At 42.4% G+C, this 17,026-nt stretch overlaps 1 protein-coding gene across 1 annotated transcript in view; it reads right to left on the bottom strand.

Annotated features, from left to right (window-relative positions):
- Window positions 1-1,336, bottom strand: part of ccdc80 (coiled-coil domain containing 80) — a 28,918-nt gene extending 27,582 nt beyond the window's left edge. The window contains exon 1 of the mRNA XM_034123629.1: window positions 180-1,336. Within this exon, the coding sequence (XP_033979520.1) occupies window positions 180-520 (341 nt within the window). The 5' untranslated portion in view covers window positions 521-1,336. The remainder of the gene's footprint in view (window positions 1-179) is intronic.
- Between the last annotated feature and the right edge of the window lie 15,690 nt (window positions 1,337-17,026).

Here is a 17,026-nt window from a genome sequence, read left to right as displayed (position 1 = left end):
AGTACAGGTATTTGTGTTCAACATGTAAGAAGTAGAAAGTACAGGTATTTGTGTTAAAAATGTAAGAAGTAAAAGTAAAAAGTCGTCAGAAAAATAAGTAGTGGAGTAAAGTACTGATTCCAGAAAAATGTACTTAAGTGTATACAGTAACGAAGTATTATTACTTCACTACTTCCCACCTCTGGCTGCTGGGTCCTCGGGGCACCCTGCCTCGCGCTGCCTCATCCTGCATCACCCCTCTCCGTGACGTCACACCTCCTGCTCTTCTGCCCTGCACAGTCCTGGTGTAAACCGGAGCTCCTTCATCAGCCTGCACGTCTTCCTCCTTTGTGGGACTGTGCACCGATAAAGCAGAACCAAATCCAGGGTGCATGCGCCTCACGAGACCCCCATTTGGGCCAAGTCCCTGTCTCGCGCGCCTGCGTAATTGCACTTTCTTAATTTGAGTCTGTTTGTCAGCTTCACCTGTCCAGGTTAGCAGATAGACAAAAGATAACGTGAGAATGAAAGCCCCCCGCATTGTGGCGAGATACAGTTAGATTTACTGAGGGGGGAGAGATAGAGATCCAGTGATCCTGGTGCGTCTTTAGTGCATTTCATAAAAGAATGAACTCCAGATGAAGACATACAGCGAGCAGCACAGAGCCAGAGAAGTGTTTCAGATCATTCCTTCTGCTCAGGAAACCTCTGTGTGTGCCAGACAACGCGAAAAAAGAGTGTGCGTAAAAGTTACATCCAAAAAATCTCAACCATCCGTGTGCATAAATATAATCCCAGGAGGTAATATCATGTCACACACACATCTAACACTTTGTAATAATCCTCGTCTTTCAGGGGAAAATCAAAGTCTTTCAGTGGCGAAAAGTTTGGACCACGTCACATCTCCAAATACTTACGCGTCCGGTAAATTAATGAATCCAATTAAACCCTCCGGTATTGTTTTAAGTCCAACAAACTGTGAGATGATCCTCCAGGCTCAGAAAGGTGAAATCCTCCGACAGAATGTGCCCAAAGTGCTGAGTCTGCTCCGCGGCTGTGTGCCTCCGCAGGTTCTCTTTGGCAACACTGAGCTTTTTGGGAGGCTTTTCCAAGAAAAGGCGCACACAGACCTCAGCCTCCGGACTCTTGGCGACGCTCTGCCCCGGGACTCTCTGTCGGTTCACTCTGCAACACCCATTATAAAATAGAAACACCCCCGAAAAAAAGGCATGTGTCTCCGCGCAGGGATGAGTTTAGATTTTACTGAAGTTAAACATTTATCTAGCTGAGTGGAAGCACATTTCAAAAACCGTGAGGAAACTTTTTGTTCCCCTGCTGGCCAGATCACCGGGAACTAGAGAAATGACCGGAATCAGAGTCAGTGTCAAATTCCTTCCTTAAAGTCAGAAGGGAAACGCCCCCTGATCCCATCCCTGTCCACCGTGCACCCCCCACCCCCTTCAAACCCGTATTTTGGTGTAACACAATACGAATTAAATAACCTTTTAAAGGAGGCTCTTTGAGTAGGTGTCCTATTATGCAAAATGCACTTGTTGATGTCTTTTATACATAAAGATGTGTCCCCGGTGTGTCAGGATACTCACAAAGTGTCCGAAAATAAAACCCTCTCTTTTTCTCCTTACCCACATCTCTAAAAACTCAGAAACAATGCACGACGTGTTTTGGAAGTGTAATAGAAAAATATGATGCTCACTTACTTTTAGAATAACACTGTGATTCTTGCTTGCCAATGTTTATCTGTATTTACTGGCTTTCACTTATTTGCTAAGCTTGGGAAAAGTCTTATTAAGAACATGTGTTGCAGTGTTGTTAGTTAAACTCTCTGTGCCCAAACAGTATGACCTTCACCTTCTGTGAACTGAGAACATCCTGATACTGCCTCCCTAAACTTTATTATCGCCAAGCTTCACCCCACCTTTCTCCTCTCTCTGTGTTTAAATATGAAACCCAAACTCTACTCTTTCACTCAGCAGACTGTATGCTCTCTGTACGATTGACTGAACTTCTTGCAAGAATAAAATACAACACAAGACAATCAAATGATTCATTCTTTATTCACGTTTGATAAGTAAATTCCCACAACAGAAGTAATATGGTCTTTGTTTACATTAGCATCGCTAACACTCAGAGCTAACCTGTACTGGAGAGAGTATGTGTAAAAAAGCAGGAAATCAAAAAAGGAACTCACCTTGTGGTAAACCTGAGAGAGAGAACGAGTTTGAGCTCCATACTGTTTCAGAAATAATCCTTGATGTGGTTTGGAACATAATTTGGAGTATCTGGGTAGAATTATCCTGCATGAACTCTCGTTTATTTTATTTTAAAGCTACAGACCCAGAATCAGCACTTTAGTAACAGGGCTGAAATAGAGGGATATGAGGCTAGAATGGATGATCTGTTTGGCATTTTGAGCAAAACACTTCATAGACATGCTTTTTTATATATCTGAGACCTATAATATATGCCTAGAAATAGTGTAATAGGAGACCTTTAAAGTCTTGATCCTCTGTTTTCAGGGTGGGGGCCTCCCAGTGTCTCATAATCTACCCATGGTGTAAACAAACAGATGACTCTAGTTCCTGTTGGAGGATTTGAGGCAAAACAGAGATAGTGTTTTTTATATGATATGTGTTGAGGCAGTCAGACTGGAAGTGGACGGAGCTACTGTAGTTCACATTTGAGAGTGACGTTCATATTGTTTTAGCATTACTTTGTTACCAAATACTAGCAAGGAATAGTTACTTCTATATGCTTTAAATGCAGTTGCATCTCCCCACGGACAAGTATCACTTTCACTGAGAGAAAAGTGAATATAAGTGATGAAACTATAACATGTATAAGATGTGGTCATCACAGAGGGATATAAATAGCCTCTTTACAGCATGTGGCAGTCGGACACACTGTGCAGTGTTCCCTTCGCTGTGAGAGTGGATGTGGCTCAGACCGAGGTTTACTTTTCTTTACTCGGTCCTAAATTACAAGCCGGACTGGGAGACTTTCTTAGAGGAAATGGAAAGAGCCATCATAAAAGAGGAAAAGCCAGTCATTGCATTGAGTTCTTTTGGCAGTAAACATGAAAAAACAACATTTCGTTTTTTGGCTTTTCTCGGTATAAGCAGTAAAGGAAGTGTAGAAATACACAGTCAATTATTTGTATACTTCCTGGCAGATAATCCATATCATTTATCAGTCCATTTATATTGTGTATTATTATGTATTTATTTCAATGATTATGTGACATGTGGAAATGACAAGAAAACATTTGAGTTGCATGCACAACAGAGATAACCAATGCAAACAAATGAGCTGTGCATTTGCACACAACATGGACTTTGGAGGACTTCCAGTGCTCATGTCACATACCTTGTTGCTCATTTATCTTCTGTTAAGAGATTTACATTTAGGGAGTTATCCGGTTTGATATAACTGGAATAAGGGTGATTGTCACAGTCTGCTTTCTCACTCACCTATTTTCTGCATTAACATTCCTTAGTCACCTGGTAGCCACACCCTGTCTCTCTCTCTCACTCTGTTACACCCATCAGCTCCATTAGTATATAGGCCCACTTCACTCTCACCTCAGTGCCACATCGTACTTTGCAGCATGCCAGTCTTTCCCGCATTATCTTCCAGATTGCTCTCCCGGTTTCGACCCTGCCTGTCCCTGACCAGCCTGCCTCGCCTGCTCCCTGACCCTGCCTGTACCCGGACTATTTTGCGTCGCCTGCTCCCTGACCCGGTCTGTACCTGCGACTCCCGTCTTGCCTTCTCCTGGAACCCTCGCCTGTCCCCGACCAGCCCTTTGCCTACTATCTGCCGTTTCGTCTCCTACCAGCCTATTGCCTTTAATAAAGCTGGTTACCGACTATCCCTGGTTTCCCGTGTGTTGCATTTTGGTTCTCAGCTCGTTTGTGACAGTGATGCAACAGGTGTAGGTTGAGTGTGAAGCTCTGGCATTTCCGGCAGCTTTCAAAACGGACTGACATTAAAGCAATCGTAATATAATCTGTTGAGGTGAAGCAATGATGTGCCATTAAATGTGTGATTTATTAAAAACAGGGAGGAAATATGATTGTGTGTTATAAAAACATAAAAGCTTGTACTGTGGATTTGTATTGCTGTTTGGCATAAATGGGACACTTAATCCTCTGCAGACACATCACCAACATCTTTTCATTGGCATCATTTCACAATACACCCTTTTAATAAAATAAAGCTAAGTTTATGGGAGAGAAAAGTTATTGTTTTGTTAGCAGGAAGGAACTGCATGGTGCTGATAAAGTGTGAGGGAACACCCACCTAATTAGAACAAAACGTATCTGCATTTGTCTGTTCTCCAAGCATGTTTATAAAAGTCCTGCCTATTCCCACAGTACAGTATGTGTTTCATCTGCAGAATGTTATTGGTTACTACACAACACAAGTGTGAAGTGGTGTTAAGGTGTGACTTTTTCAGTGCATGCAAACGGTCTTGGGGCTTTAACAATCTCTTGAGATGATAGATAAGACGGGCCTGTTCTTACTCGCTCTGGGCTTCAACCACACAAATGTGTCTTAGACGTGACCCTAAAACTATAGGTCTGCTACTTGTGGTCTGGGTCTTTGCTCTGAGAACTTCATCACACTCAACATGTTTATTTGCAGATGTGCTGCTCAAATGCTTTTGTAGCCACTGTCTGTCCTTGTCTGATGATCCCAGGCTAGTAAACATACACTTTGAGCCTCCAGTAATATTTGCAGGTGCAGTTAAATATGAAGCAAGCCAGATCTGTTTTTTTGATATACACTATTAGTATAAATATTACATAGAAAAAAAAATATATTCAATATAAAGCTTTTCCTTTCCAAAACCAGCAGGACAAGCATAAAAGAGACATGCGACAAACATTCATTATTGAAACCACTCAAATTAAAAGATCATAAGTGGTTTTGTTTTACATATATTTTAAGGATAATAATAGCAATGTAATGCTGCGTTCACACCGGACGCGATGCGAATATTCGCTTCGCTCTAATCGCTCCTATCGCATCGCTCTAAACGCTGGAGTTTCACCGCGGCTGCCAGCTGTGTTTACTCGCATCATTCAAACAAGACGCGCTGGCTCGGGAGCTACAACTACAACAAAATGAACATATTTTACCGTGATTAAATTGTAATACACGTTTCTAAATGATGCCGAAGTAACAACATACTGATACCGGTTAGTAAAAACCATGAATTAATGCTTTCACAAGTCTGCAGACAGACGGCAGGCGAAACACCTTATAAAATGCTTGTTTTCTGAATGAAGATCGGGTCGACCAGGCTAAGCTAACGTTGTATATGCTCATTCCACACTCATAACAATGACCTACAGACATAAATAAACCAGCGACTGTATTCGCCATGGCACAGACAGTCTGTGGTTTGTACTTGTTTAACTTTTGTCCAGTTTCTGAACAGATATGAGGAGCTGTGAGCTCTGTGTGCTAACTGCTAACAGCTAACGGCTGATGTTGTGTGGTTGAACGTCAGTGACGGCGGCTGAGATCCTCACCGCTGATTGGCTTCCGCGAGAACGCGTCACGTGAATTTGACGCTCGAGTTGAAAAAATTGAACTCTCGCGTTTAATGCGGCACCGTTCAATCGCCTCAATCGCGTGATTCGCGCCGCGTCCACCGCTTCATGCGCGCCGTCGGAGCGAATTCGCGTCTGTCCGCGTCTCTGCATTGACTTTACATGTAATCGCGCCGCCCCCAAACATCGCATCGCGTCCGGTGTGAACGCAGCATAACACAGTCTATGACACTTACTGTATAACACTGATTTAAAAAACATACAGAAAAAATTAATTCACTGCCCTAAGTAAAGTATTTAAATATACATTTCAGGTGTGCTGTTTTGTTCAAGGTTCAAGGTTCAAGGTTCTTTATTGTCAATCTGACATAGCTACAGAGAATTATGTAGTTGTATGTAGAAAATCTTATGTCACAGGCTTCTCCAACAATGCAACATAATAACATAATAACAATAAGAGCAAGAGCAATACAAAAAGAAAAACAGTTATAAAATAAAGTGATGATGTGGAATAGTGCAGTATGAGTCTATATACAAGTTATTGGAATGATATATATATATATATTAGATAGTAGATACATAATACTGAGTAGCAGATGAATGTTTTGAAGTTGTTTCAACAGTTCCATTGTTTAACAGTCTCACTGCCCGCGGGAAGAAACTGTCTCCGAATCTTCTTGTCCTTGCCAGGATGCTGCCAGACGGCAACAGAAAGAACAGTTTGTGGCTGGTTTAGTAATGGATATTGAATATGGAATAAAGGTTTTAACAAGACCTGGTGTAACAATAATCAAAAAGGACATTAAAAGAGCTCTAGATGTTAATTATCTGTTTTTGCAAAAACAAAGTATGCAAAGTTGATTCTAGACTCTTTAAACACTGAGGTGATTGTATTATTGTATAGTAACAATAATAAGCTCCATTTTGTATCTCCAGTCCGATTCATATTCATATGCAATGTGTTTGGTTCTATGCAAACTCAGTAATCTCCATTGTGATACAGTTATAAGGCCTTCACATGAGACTGTCAGTGGAGATGAAAGGGGATCAGGAGCTCACGTCTTCTCAGAGTCATCATCATGTTCTCTGTAGCTCTGCTGCTGCTGCTGGCAGCTGGAAGTGAGTCTCTCTCTGCACGAGTCAACACGTATTATACTGCTGTTTAACAGGATCATCTGTCATATGACTTTTTTTTTATTTGTACAGGTGTGAAGTGTGAACAGTTGACACAGCCAGCCTCTGTGACTGTGCAGCCAGGTCAACGTCTGACCATCACCTGTCAGGTCTCTTCTGTTAGTTAATTATAATAATACAATTCAATAACGTGCTTTAACCAGTAGGTGTCCCTTTCTATCAGCTGTGCACCGTTATGGTGTAAATACAGCCTATCTACCAATTGGATCAAATATAAAAGTCAGCCGAATTAGTGTTGATACTGCAAGGAGACGTATTGTGTGAAAAGAAATGTAAGATGTTGTTTAATTGCTGATACATTTATGATCCACGTCACGTTTTCAGTTTTGGCGGCAGTTCCTGTTTGTCCAGAAGTCTTCTCATCAGGGCTCTATAAATACAGAACTACGGCAGATATGTCATATTTAATGCAGCCGAACCGTGTATTACAATGCCGTTATGTGATGACTTTCAAAGAGAAAAGCAAGCACACTCGGAATAAAGTATTATTTTTAAATGTTTTCGGATTTCACATCGCATAAACACCATTTCCCAACGTGCATTGCGGCTAAACCATCGAATCACCGAGCTAAGGATCTTGCCTACGTCTGTTTCCGGTATTGTTTTTGACGGATGTATTTTGTTATACACACATTCCTTCACATTTAAATTTAAATTTACATTAAAGTATTTCGTGAAGCCTTCTAAAATGTTTTTAAATATAACTACGGTTCGAGTTGAAGAGTTTGTAAATTAACATGAACCGAAGCTGTTGCCTGGCAACGCAATCGCACAACGTCACGTCCGTTAATTCCACATCCACACACATGGATTAACATCGATTTAATACATTAATGTAGCCTTTGTTTCTGCTAAAAGAGGTGTCGACCAGCTGGGGCAACAAGAACATCGGCGAAATCGAGTGTGACTATTAAAAAATAAATCCTTATTATATTAATATTGACAATAACAACCGACTGTCGGGGTAGCATTTGCTTGGCACTTCCGGGTATATCTCCACTGGTTGGGCCATGTTAACAATACCGTGTAACTGTCACGTTTGAAGGGACGAAATCGTGACATATTCACGTCTCCCAGCATGGTAAATCGTCACATGTTCACGTCTTGCCGTGATACCGGGTTGCATGTGTCAACTCAGCTGCTGTTACATTGTCCGTTTGGCAATCCTCCTTCGGTTTGAACATAAATGAGTTCATCGACCGACATTTTTCCTTTAGAGCTAGGCGTTTCTTATGATTTTCACAAGCAATGTGTCACTTTAAATCGTACTCTCCTCCGTGTGCGATTGTGAAAGAACTCTGGCAAATGGTACAAAACACTCTCTGGGAATCTCCCTCCACCGGTTTCACACACCCTCCCAGGCTTCGTTGTAGCTGAATTTTCTTTTTCCCAGGCTCCATTTCACACCACCAACAGTTTATCCCGCTATTTCGTTCTATTTTATGCCGGTAAAGGGGCTCCGTGTAATAGGCAACGAGGAAGCCAGGAATGCCGGGTGGTGACAGGCGGGCAAGTCTTCCCACGTGGGTTTAACTTTTGATTGATTGATTGACATGTCAAACAGGCAATGGTGATAGGCCTATCTTACTTTCTATTCAGCCATTGGATAAAAGCCAAGTTTCGACTTTCTGCGCGACTGCCACTCAAATGCGGGACATAGTGTAGTTGTTTTTTTCAACGGCATCTTGTGAGTCTGTGCTCAATCTCCCTTTCAGTAATCCACCCATGACATCAACTCATCCACAGGCTGCTAGGTTTTATTTAAAGGACAATGAATGCTACTCATTTTATATATAAACATCCATGGTTAATATCAGAGTCACATGCAGCTTCCCCAGTAGTGTTACTCTCATTAAACAGATATTTGTTGGATGATGAGAGGAGCCTGCAGCATCCTGTGTTCCTGCCGATGTCAGCAGATAAAAACAGCTGCAGGACAGAAGCTGATGCTCAGCACATTTACTTTAAAGACAACAAGGAGACAGATGTCCTGCTCCTGCGATTATACATCTGTCTCTGTGTGCTACACCTTATTCTGCTTTAAGTTAAACAGAGATGGCAAAAGTACACACATCCTTTACTCAAGTAGAAGTACAGATACTCGTGTTTACAAATACTCTGGTGAAAGTAGAAGTACTGACTAAACTTCTTTACTCAAGTGAAAGTAAAGAGGGCTTTGAAATGTACTTCAGTAAAAAGTACCCATAACTAGCAGCTGTTTTAAAGAGTACCTGACCTCCCTTTATATTAATAGAACAATAATGTCATTGTTAGCTAATGAATGTTTCCATGCTGAACAACGGCAACATGACAACGTTTTCATTGGTCCCTCTTCTTTAGAGAAGACCAGGAAATGATGGATACACGGATCGTGTTCAAATCAATAGGCACGCAATGACTCTAAATAATAATGATCACGCTGTCACGGCTGGACGGCGAGGTATATATAGGACCCAAATGCAGAATATTGTTTGAAATCCAAAATACTTTTATTGCCGAACTAGGCCAGGCAACAAAGTAAAATAAGGCAAGGCAAAACGTAGCAATCCCTCAGAACAAAAACCATCCAACAACGTCAATAATCTCACAACGACAGACAGAAAAACCAGATCTTAAATGCACACAAGACTAATCACACAAACAAGACACAGGTGAGGAGGGAGGAGAAAACACAGGGGCACAAGGTGAACACAATCAGGTAATCAGGCAGGAGGGAACACAGAGGGTGTTTCTCAATCGCGAGTACGCTTGCTTGGTAGCACATGTCTGCCGAGCATCTTGCTTCAGAAGCGAGTCAAGAATACTTCCTGGCATTCGGAAAACAAAGAGTGGAACAGGCTAGCAAGTGTGCAGGTGTGCGTCATATGAGAGGCCCCGCCTTACATCTTCCGCCACAGATTTAGGGAAATTGGTCCGTGCGCAAAGCATTGTGGGGATTTTAAGACCGCGGAGTCTACTCATGTGCAGCCTCGATATTTCTCCAAACGGAGTACGCCGGGCTCGGTAGATTTCCAAGTATGCTGGAGATTGGAACAGTACTTCGGCGGCACTCGATGACGTAGTATGCTTGAAACAGTGGCTCTGAAGCAGCTTTACTCGCGATTGAGAAACACCCAGAGACAGGAAGCAACAGGCAAGACGGGGGGTGAACACTTTTCAAAATAAAACAGGAAATCAAAGACAGATCTAGACAGGACAAAACACAACAGACAGATCGTGACACACGCCACCAAACACAGATTAAAACTAAAGTAACCAGCCTGAAAATGTAAGAAGTAGAAAGTACAGGTATTTGTGTTCAACATGTAAGAAGTAGAAAGTACAGGTATTTGTGTTCAACATGTAAGAAGTAGAAAGTTCAGGTATTTGTGTTCAACATGTAAGAAGTAGAAAGTACAGGTATTTGTGTTCAACATGTAAGAAGTAGAAAGTTCAGGTATTTGTGTTCAACATGTAAGAAGTAGAAAGTACAGGTATTTGGGTTCAACATGTAAGAAGTAGAAAGTACAGGTATTTGTGTTCAAAGTGTAAGAAGTAGAAAGTACAGGTATTTGTGTTCAAAATGTAAGAAGTAGAAAGTACAGGTATTTGTGTTCAACATGTAAGAAGTAGAAAGTACAGGTATTTGTGTTCAACATGTAAGAAGTAGAAAGTTCAGGTATTTGTGTTCAACATGTTAGAAGTAGAAAGTACAGGTATTTGTGTTCAACATGTAAGAAGTAGAAAGTTCAGGTATTTGTGTTCAACATGTTAGAAGTAGAAAGTACAGGTATTTGTGTTCAAAATGTAAGAAGTAGAAAGTACAGGTATTTGTGTTCAACATGTAAGAAGTAGAAAGTTCAGGTATTTGTGTTCAAAATGTAAGAAGTAGAAAGTACAGGTATTTGTGTTCAACATGTAAGAAGTAGAAAGTTCAGGTATTTGTGTTCAAAATGTAAGAAGTCAAAGTAAAAAGTCGTGGAGTAAAGTACTGATACCAGAAAAAGTATTTGTACTCCACTACTTCCCACCTCTGAAGTTTAAACAGAGCACTGGTTGCTTCATGCGTCCTTCTTACAGTCTGCAGAGTTCACCACGATCCACTGTGTCATTATATTCTCTTCACACACTTCACTTCAGTGCAAATCCCTCCCAGGACTGAAGCTGAAACATGTATTTTTACTCCCGTCCGCACGGCTCTTTATTACAGACCTTTATTACGTTCAGACACAGCAGTAAAGCTTCAGTCCAGATTCACATGCATGAGCAAAAAGAGAGGTTTGAGATGTGTTTAAAACATGTGCTGCATGTGGTGTTCACGTGTAACTGAGACTGACCCATTGACCTTAACATACAGACGATAATGATCAAATATTTATTGTTTCTCTGAAGTTCATAACGTGATATCTTATCCTCAGCATGTTGCAACGCATGATAGTTAAATATGATCCGTCTCTCTTTAGCAGCTTTCTTTTTTCATTCAAAAAGAGTGACAGTATCCTGACAATATATGGATTTATATAAAAACTGCATTTGGTGGACACTACTATGGAGCACTAAAAGCTAAATTATACGACAGATCTACTTCCTACAGTTGGAAGAAATGAAAAGAGCAGATGCTGAAGAGATGACTCCAGGAAGATCTCTAAACAAATACTGTTTGCACTTCATGGAAAAACTCTTCAGTTTCTCGTCAACAATTCAATCAAAGTTTAGGTATATTTTACTTACAGAAACTTACGTTAACCACCGTTATTCTTATATTGACTGTCATTCGTTCAATTAACCAATTATATGTATTATGGTCTTTGTGATTGTGGTTATAGAACACTGTATTGTGATCTGTATATTTATTTATAGTATGTTGTATTGTAATATTATTTTAGCCCCTAACATAACATGACATTCTTACCTGGACACAGCTCTCGCTTTGGGAGTACAGGGATTGGATGGCCCTGAGTAGAGACCCCCTCACCCCACACTCCTGCAGCACCTCCCACAGTAACTCCCTGGGAACTCGGTCATACGCCTTCTCCAAGTCTACAAAACACATGTAGACCGGATAAGCCTACTCCCAGGCCCCCTCCAGGATCCTTGCAAGAGTAAAAAGCTGATCCGTTGTTCCACGACCAGGACGGACTCCGCATTGTTCCTCCTCAATCTGAGGTTCGACAATCGGCCTGACCCTCCTTTCGAGTACCTTAGAGTAAACTTTCCCGAGGAGGCTGAGTAGTGTGATGCCTCTGTAATTGGCAATTTTTGAAAAGGGGAACCACCACCCCGGTCTGCCACTCCTTCGGTACTGTTTCCGACTTCCACTTAAAACGTTTTCATAATAAAGTTTGCAGTTATTTTGCTAAAAGTGATTGTATTGGATATTTCATAGGATAACTGATTTTGTGTTCTTGTACCTTGACTGTATACGAATTCTGAATTCGTTTTTACTTCCATCAGCACATGTCATGTTTGCTTTTCATGTATTTTAAGCTGTGATCTTAATATGACGCTGTTCAAATGTGTTAACAGTATTTTCTGAATGGTTCTCGTCTGTAAACTGGGCATCTCTTAAAGCAAACATCAGGAATCCTTGTTTCAAAAAGAACATTTTTGGCTTTCTCTGTTAAAATCCATTCAAAGCCTGACATCCGACACGACCCATCTGCGTCTCACATGTTGTGTTCAAAGGCTTTCCTTGTGAGTGTAAAACGTCTTTAAACTTCCCTCACATCTCCAGATCCAGAGCTCAAACGCTCCTGATCGTTCTCACATGTCCCATAAACCATCGGTGGTGTGTGGATGACTGGCAGCACGCTACATCTCTAATGTGGAGAGGATGTGGACACACCTCGGCACTTTATCTTGCTCTATTTTGACCCAAAAAGTATATAGAGGGATGACGTATTTGTGTAGGCCGACCCTGAAGGAAGCTGCTGGTTCCCTCGACAAAAAGCAACGGGATTTCTCCATAGGATTTTGGAATATTGTAAAAAAAAGATCTGTGGAAAACGAACCTGTTTGATAAATGCACGTTTTGTTCAGCCGGATAATCTCCACATGTCTACCCTACTTTTATAATGTTCTAATCATAAATCTAATCGCCAGAAGCAAAATGCTAACGTTATGCTATCAAGGAACTACAGTCGAGTACAGCAGCACGACTTCAACGTCACGCCAACTTCAGATCCATATTCAAACATACAGATTCTAAATTGAACGAGTTGAAGCGTTTGTTTGAACAGTTAGCAGGAGGCAGGGACTTGCTTTCAAGCAGAACAGGGCAAACTAACTTAGAGGAGTGTTCACGTGTTCGGCGTAATGACGTACAACGGCCTCCACGACTTCTGTAGTCCTATTCAGCCACTTGGTAACAACCATCGTTTTTCAGACACGTAAACTCTTCAGAAATCACCAGTGGGGTCACTGCTGATGGATTTAATGTCGTAGAACAAAACGTGATGCGTCTCTTCAATGTGTCTCAACCACAAACCTTATTTCCAGCTATTTTCCTAAAACATGTTCAAAAAACCTGTTGACTGAGACGAGGGAACAGGAAGTGGTAAAATGCTGACTCACTTCCGGGTTTAAGGACTCATTCCTGCACCACTCTATTGGACACATTAACAGACACATAATGACATAGAGGGGACATATTTCAATCATTTGGAGGTATCTCTTAAAGCTAAAGAGACTTTAGTTTTGAAAGATATCTTCTACATCACCTCTCAGACCATGCTTTTTGAAATGTGAGCCCCGGTCTCTCGGTCCACAGCGACCTCCTGACCCTGATGATGTTCTGTTGACGCAGCACGTTCAGTCTATGGGATGCATTCATAAACACGATGACCTTTGACCTTGCCCCTCGACCTCTGAGCAGTCCTTCTGTCTCATCAACCCGCTGACGAGTCGGTGAGAAGATAACCTGTCACACACACACTTTTACAGGATGCATGAGTACACACACACACACACACACACACACACACACACACACATCTGCAATGCAGCTAAATTCTCTTACATTTCTCTTTAATTTAAAACATAAAACAGGTGTATGGTGGTCGACAGGTGCAAAGGCGCTAACGGCCAACCCTACAAATAGGAGACAAATGCTACACTTTCAGAAACAAATATATAAACACAAATGTTCATGTACACATGAAGAAACATCTTCAGCAACTTGACAACACCTGCAGCATTTAGAGAACATTCAGCACCTTGAGGAGACATGCGCAGCGTTTACTAAAAGCTGCAGAAACCAAACGCTGAAAGAAGCTCAAAACACAACGGAGACCAGGGGACACTAAAGGGTGACGCACACAGCTGGGAGCAGGGGACACTAAAGGGTGACGCACACAGCTGGGAGACCAGGGGACACTAAAGGGTGACGCACACAGCTGGGAGACCAGGGGACACTAAAGGGTGACGCACACAGCTGGGAGACCAGGGGACACTAAAGGGTGACGCACACAGCTGGGAGACCAGGGGACACTAAAGAGTGACGCACACAGCCGGGAGACGAGGGGACACTAAAGGGTGACGCACACAGCTGGGAGACCAGGGGACACTAAAGGGTGACGCACACAGCTGGGAGACCAGGGGACACTAAAGGGTGACGCACACAGCTGGGAGACCAGGGGACACTAAAGGGTGACGCACACAGCTGGGAGACCAGGGGACACTAAAGAGTGACGCACACAGCCGGGAGACCAGGGGACACTAAAGAGTGACGCACACAGCTGGGAGACCAGGGGACACTAAAGAGTGACGCACACAGCTGGGAGACCAGGGGACACTAAAGAGTGACACACACAGCTGGGAGACCAGGGGACACTAAAGAGTGACGCACACAGCTGGGAGACCAGGGGACACTAAAGACTGACGCACACAGCTGGGAGACCAGGGGACACTAAAGAGTGACGCACACAGCTGGGAGACCAGGGGACACTAAAGAGTGACGCACACAGCTGGGAGACCAGGGGACAATAAAGAGTGACGCACACAGCTGGGAGACCAGGGGACACTAAAGAGTGACGCACACAGCTGGGAGACCAGGGGACACTAAAGAGTGACGCACACAGCTGGGAGACCAGGGGACACTAAAAAGTGACGCACACAGCTGGGAGACCAGGGGACACTAAAGAGTGACGCACACAGCTGGGAGACCAGGGGACACTAAAAAGTGACGCACACAGCTGGAGACCAGGGGACACTAAAGAGTGACGCACACAGCTGGAGACCAGGGGACACTAAAAAGTGACGCACACAGCTGGGACTGGAGAGGGAACTGATGAAAAATAAATTGTTGGCGAAAAAAAAAAAGTTAACTTAAAGTGGACCTATCATGCTATATTTAAATGATATATTGTAGGGCCATACCTATATAAGGTATATTTATACGTTTCTGTTTTCAAAATACCAAACAGATCATGCATTTTAGCCATGCCTCATTTTGCTCTATTTGCTGTTCTCCAGCACTGTTTTTGCACGGGGCTGATTCTGTGAGCTGCAGCTGACCACGCCCCCCTGCAGGAGAGGTGAGACGTGCTCTGATCAGCTGCTGGGCTGTCAGAAGAGGGGGAGAAAAATAGATCTCCGTCCTCCGTGTTTTATTATATAGAGTCGTTATTCATTTGTTTTAAAGCTCAATAAATAACAAAGAAGACCTTTGACCGTCACTTTTCTAATTTTGTCCGGAAGATTTAAACTTTAACTCTTGACCGGCGAAAGAAACTGAAACTGAAACTCTGCCGCACGGTCCCCTCGTTCCTTGGAAGAGGCGGAGAGGTGGGTGTTTGTCATCTGCTGGTGGACTAACCGGAGAGAATTACAGTGCTTGCCTCGACGGGGAGGGATTGCATTGAATTAAAGCAGCGGGAGCAAACGCTTGCCTCGGGGAGGGAGAAAAAAAGCCACAGCGGAGAATAAACAGAAGGGTAACCATGGTAACCATGCGCGGGAAGTCTTCTTCGCTGCTTTTGTGGCAGACTACAGCGCCACTTACAGGCCTGGCATATGTACTACAGCGTCTCCAGCGCTTTCGAGCGGCAATGGCCGGCCGTGGCCCAACCCCACATTCCCCTGATAGGTGGAGAGTTGGCCCAATAGCCGTAGCGCCACCGTCCTGACGTCAGGACAGTGTTCAAATCTGGATCAGTTTTTATCAGATCCGTTGCAGCCCCTTTTTTAGAGATTTGGGTATGGAGGAAAATAGAGAGGGTTGTGTTTTCTGACACTTGGTGAGTTCCCTGGAACACCGGGGACACATATTCATGTAGAAAAGACGTACAAAAGTGCATTTTGCATGATAGGTCCCCTTTAAGTAAAGACAAAAAAAAAAGAAATCAAATGAATGTGAGCGACTAAAACGCCCCCTTTATCATAAACTGGAGTTGTGTTTCCGATTGTTTAGTATTAGCATAGTTAACGCCCCATAAACACTCTTCAGGAGCAGATGTTGTGCCATGTGCGAATAGTCATCGAGTAATTCAGCAGTAGTTAAATCAACGTTATGTTAAACAAACACTTAAAGAACTCAACATGTGATTTTGTCAGTACTGGCATTACAGGCAAATCAAAATGCAACTAAGATCAGTTTGTAAGCTATTCAGAAACTGAACAGGTATAATATAATGATACCCTTTTTCTTATCTTGCTAGAAGCGCTCTAGACACTCAGATGTTCTCTGACCTTCAGTAATGATGTGGTCAATCTGGTCATGTGCTTTCTGCTTCCTGTAAACACTCCCAACGTGGGCCCTTTTACAGCAAAGAGAGAAGTTACAGGCAGTTTGAGTGGGATTTGTTGGCTGTGGTTTGTAAACACAACAATCAGAGTTGTTTACCTCCTGCTCAAGAAAACCCCCACACAGTATTCACTTTAGTTTTCAGATGAGATTTGTCCGTTTGCATTTATTTAATGGAGTTTGTTTCTGGATCTGGATCCTTTGTGGCTCTGCAAGGGTCAACGTGTGACAATTGAAACGTTTTTGCTTTCATATCAAGTCCATTTTCTTAAATATCATGCAAAATCATGGATGACAACATTTCCTTAGACGGCTTTACAATCTAATGCAACATTTCAAGATGTCTTCAAGTACATTTTTGCTTTCATATCAAGTCAAATCAAGTAACATTAGATACATTCCTTTAAAGAATACCATCATTTTGAAGCTGCCTCTCAGGTCTTTCTTTTATCAGCAGACTATTCAAGCGATCCAATAAACACACATACAACTATGATAGGAAAATTATTTATAACATTGGAAAGGTGCCATTTTCAATTTAAAACCTATACTC

Source organism: Trematomus bernacchii, unplaced genomic scaffold (genome assembly GCF_902827165.1).
Source record: "Trematomus bernacchii unplaced genomic scaffold, fTreBer1.1, whole genome shotgun sequence".
Taxonomy (NCBI): domain Eukaryota; kingdom Metazoa; phylum Chordata; class Actinopteri; order Perciformes; family Nototheniidae; genus Trematomus; species Trematomus bernacchii.
The sequence above is the reverse complement of the archived record's forward strand: the minus strand, read 5'-3'. Positions and strand labels throughout refer to the sequence as shown.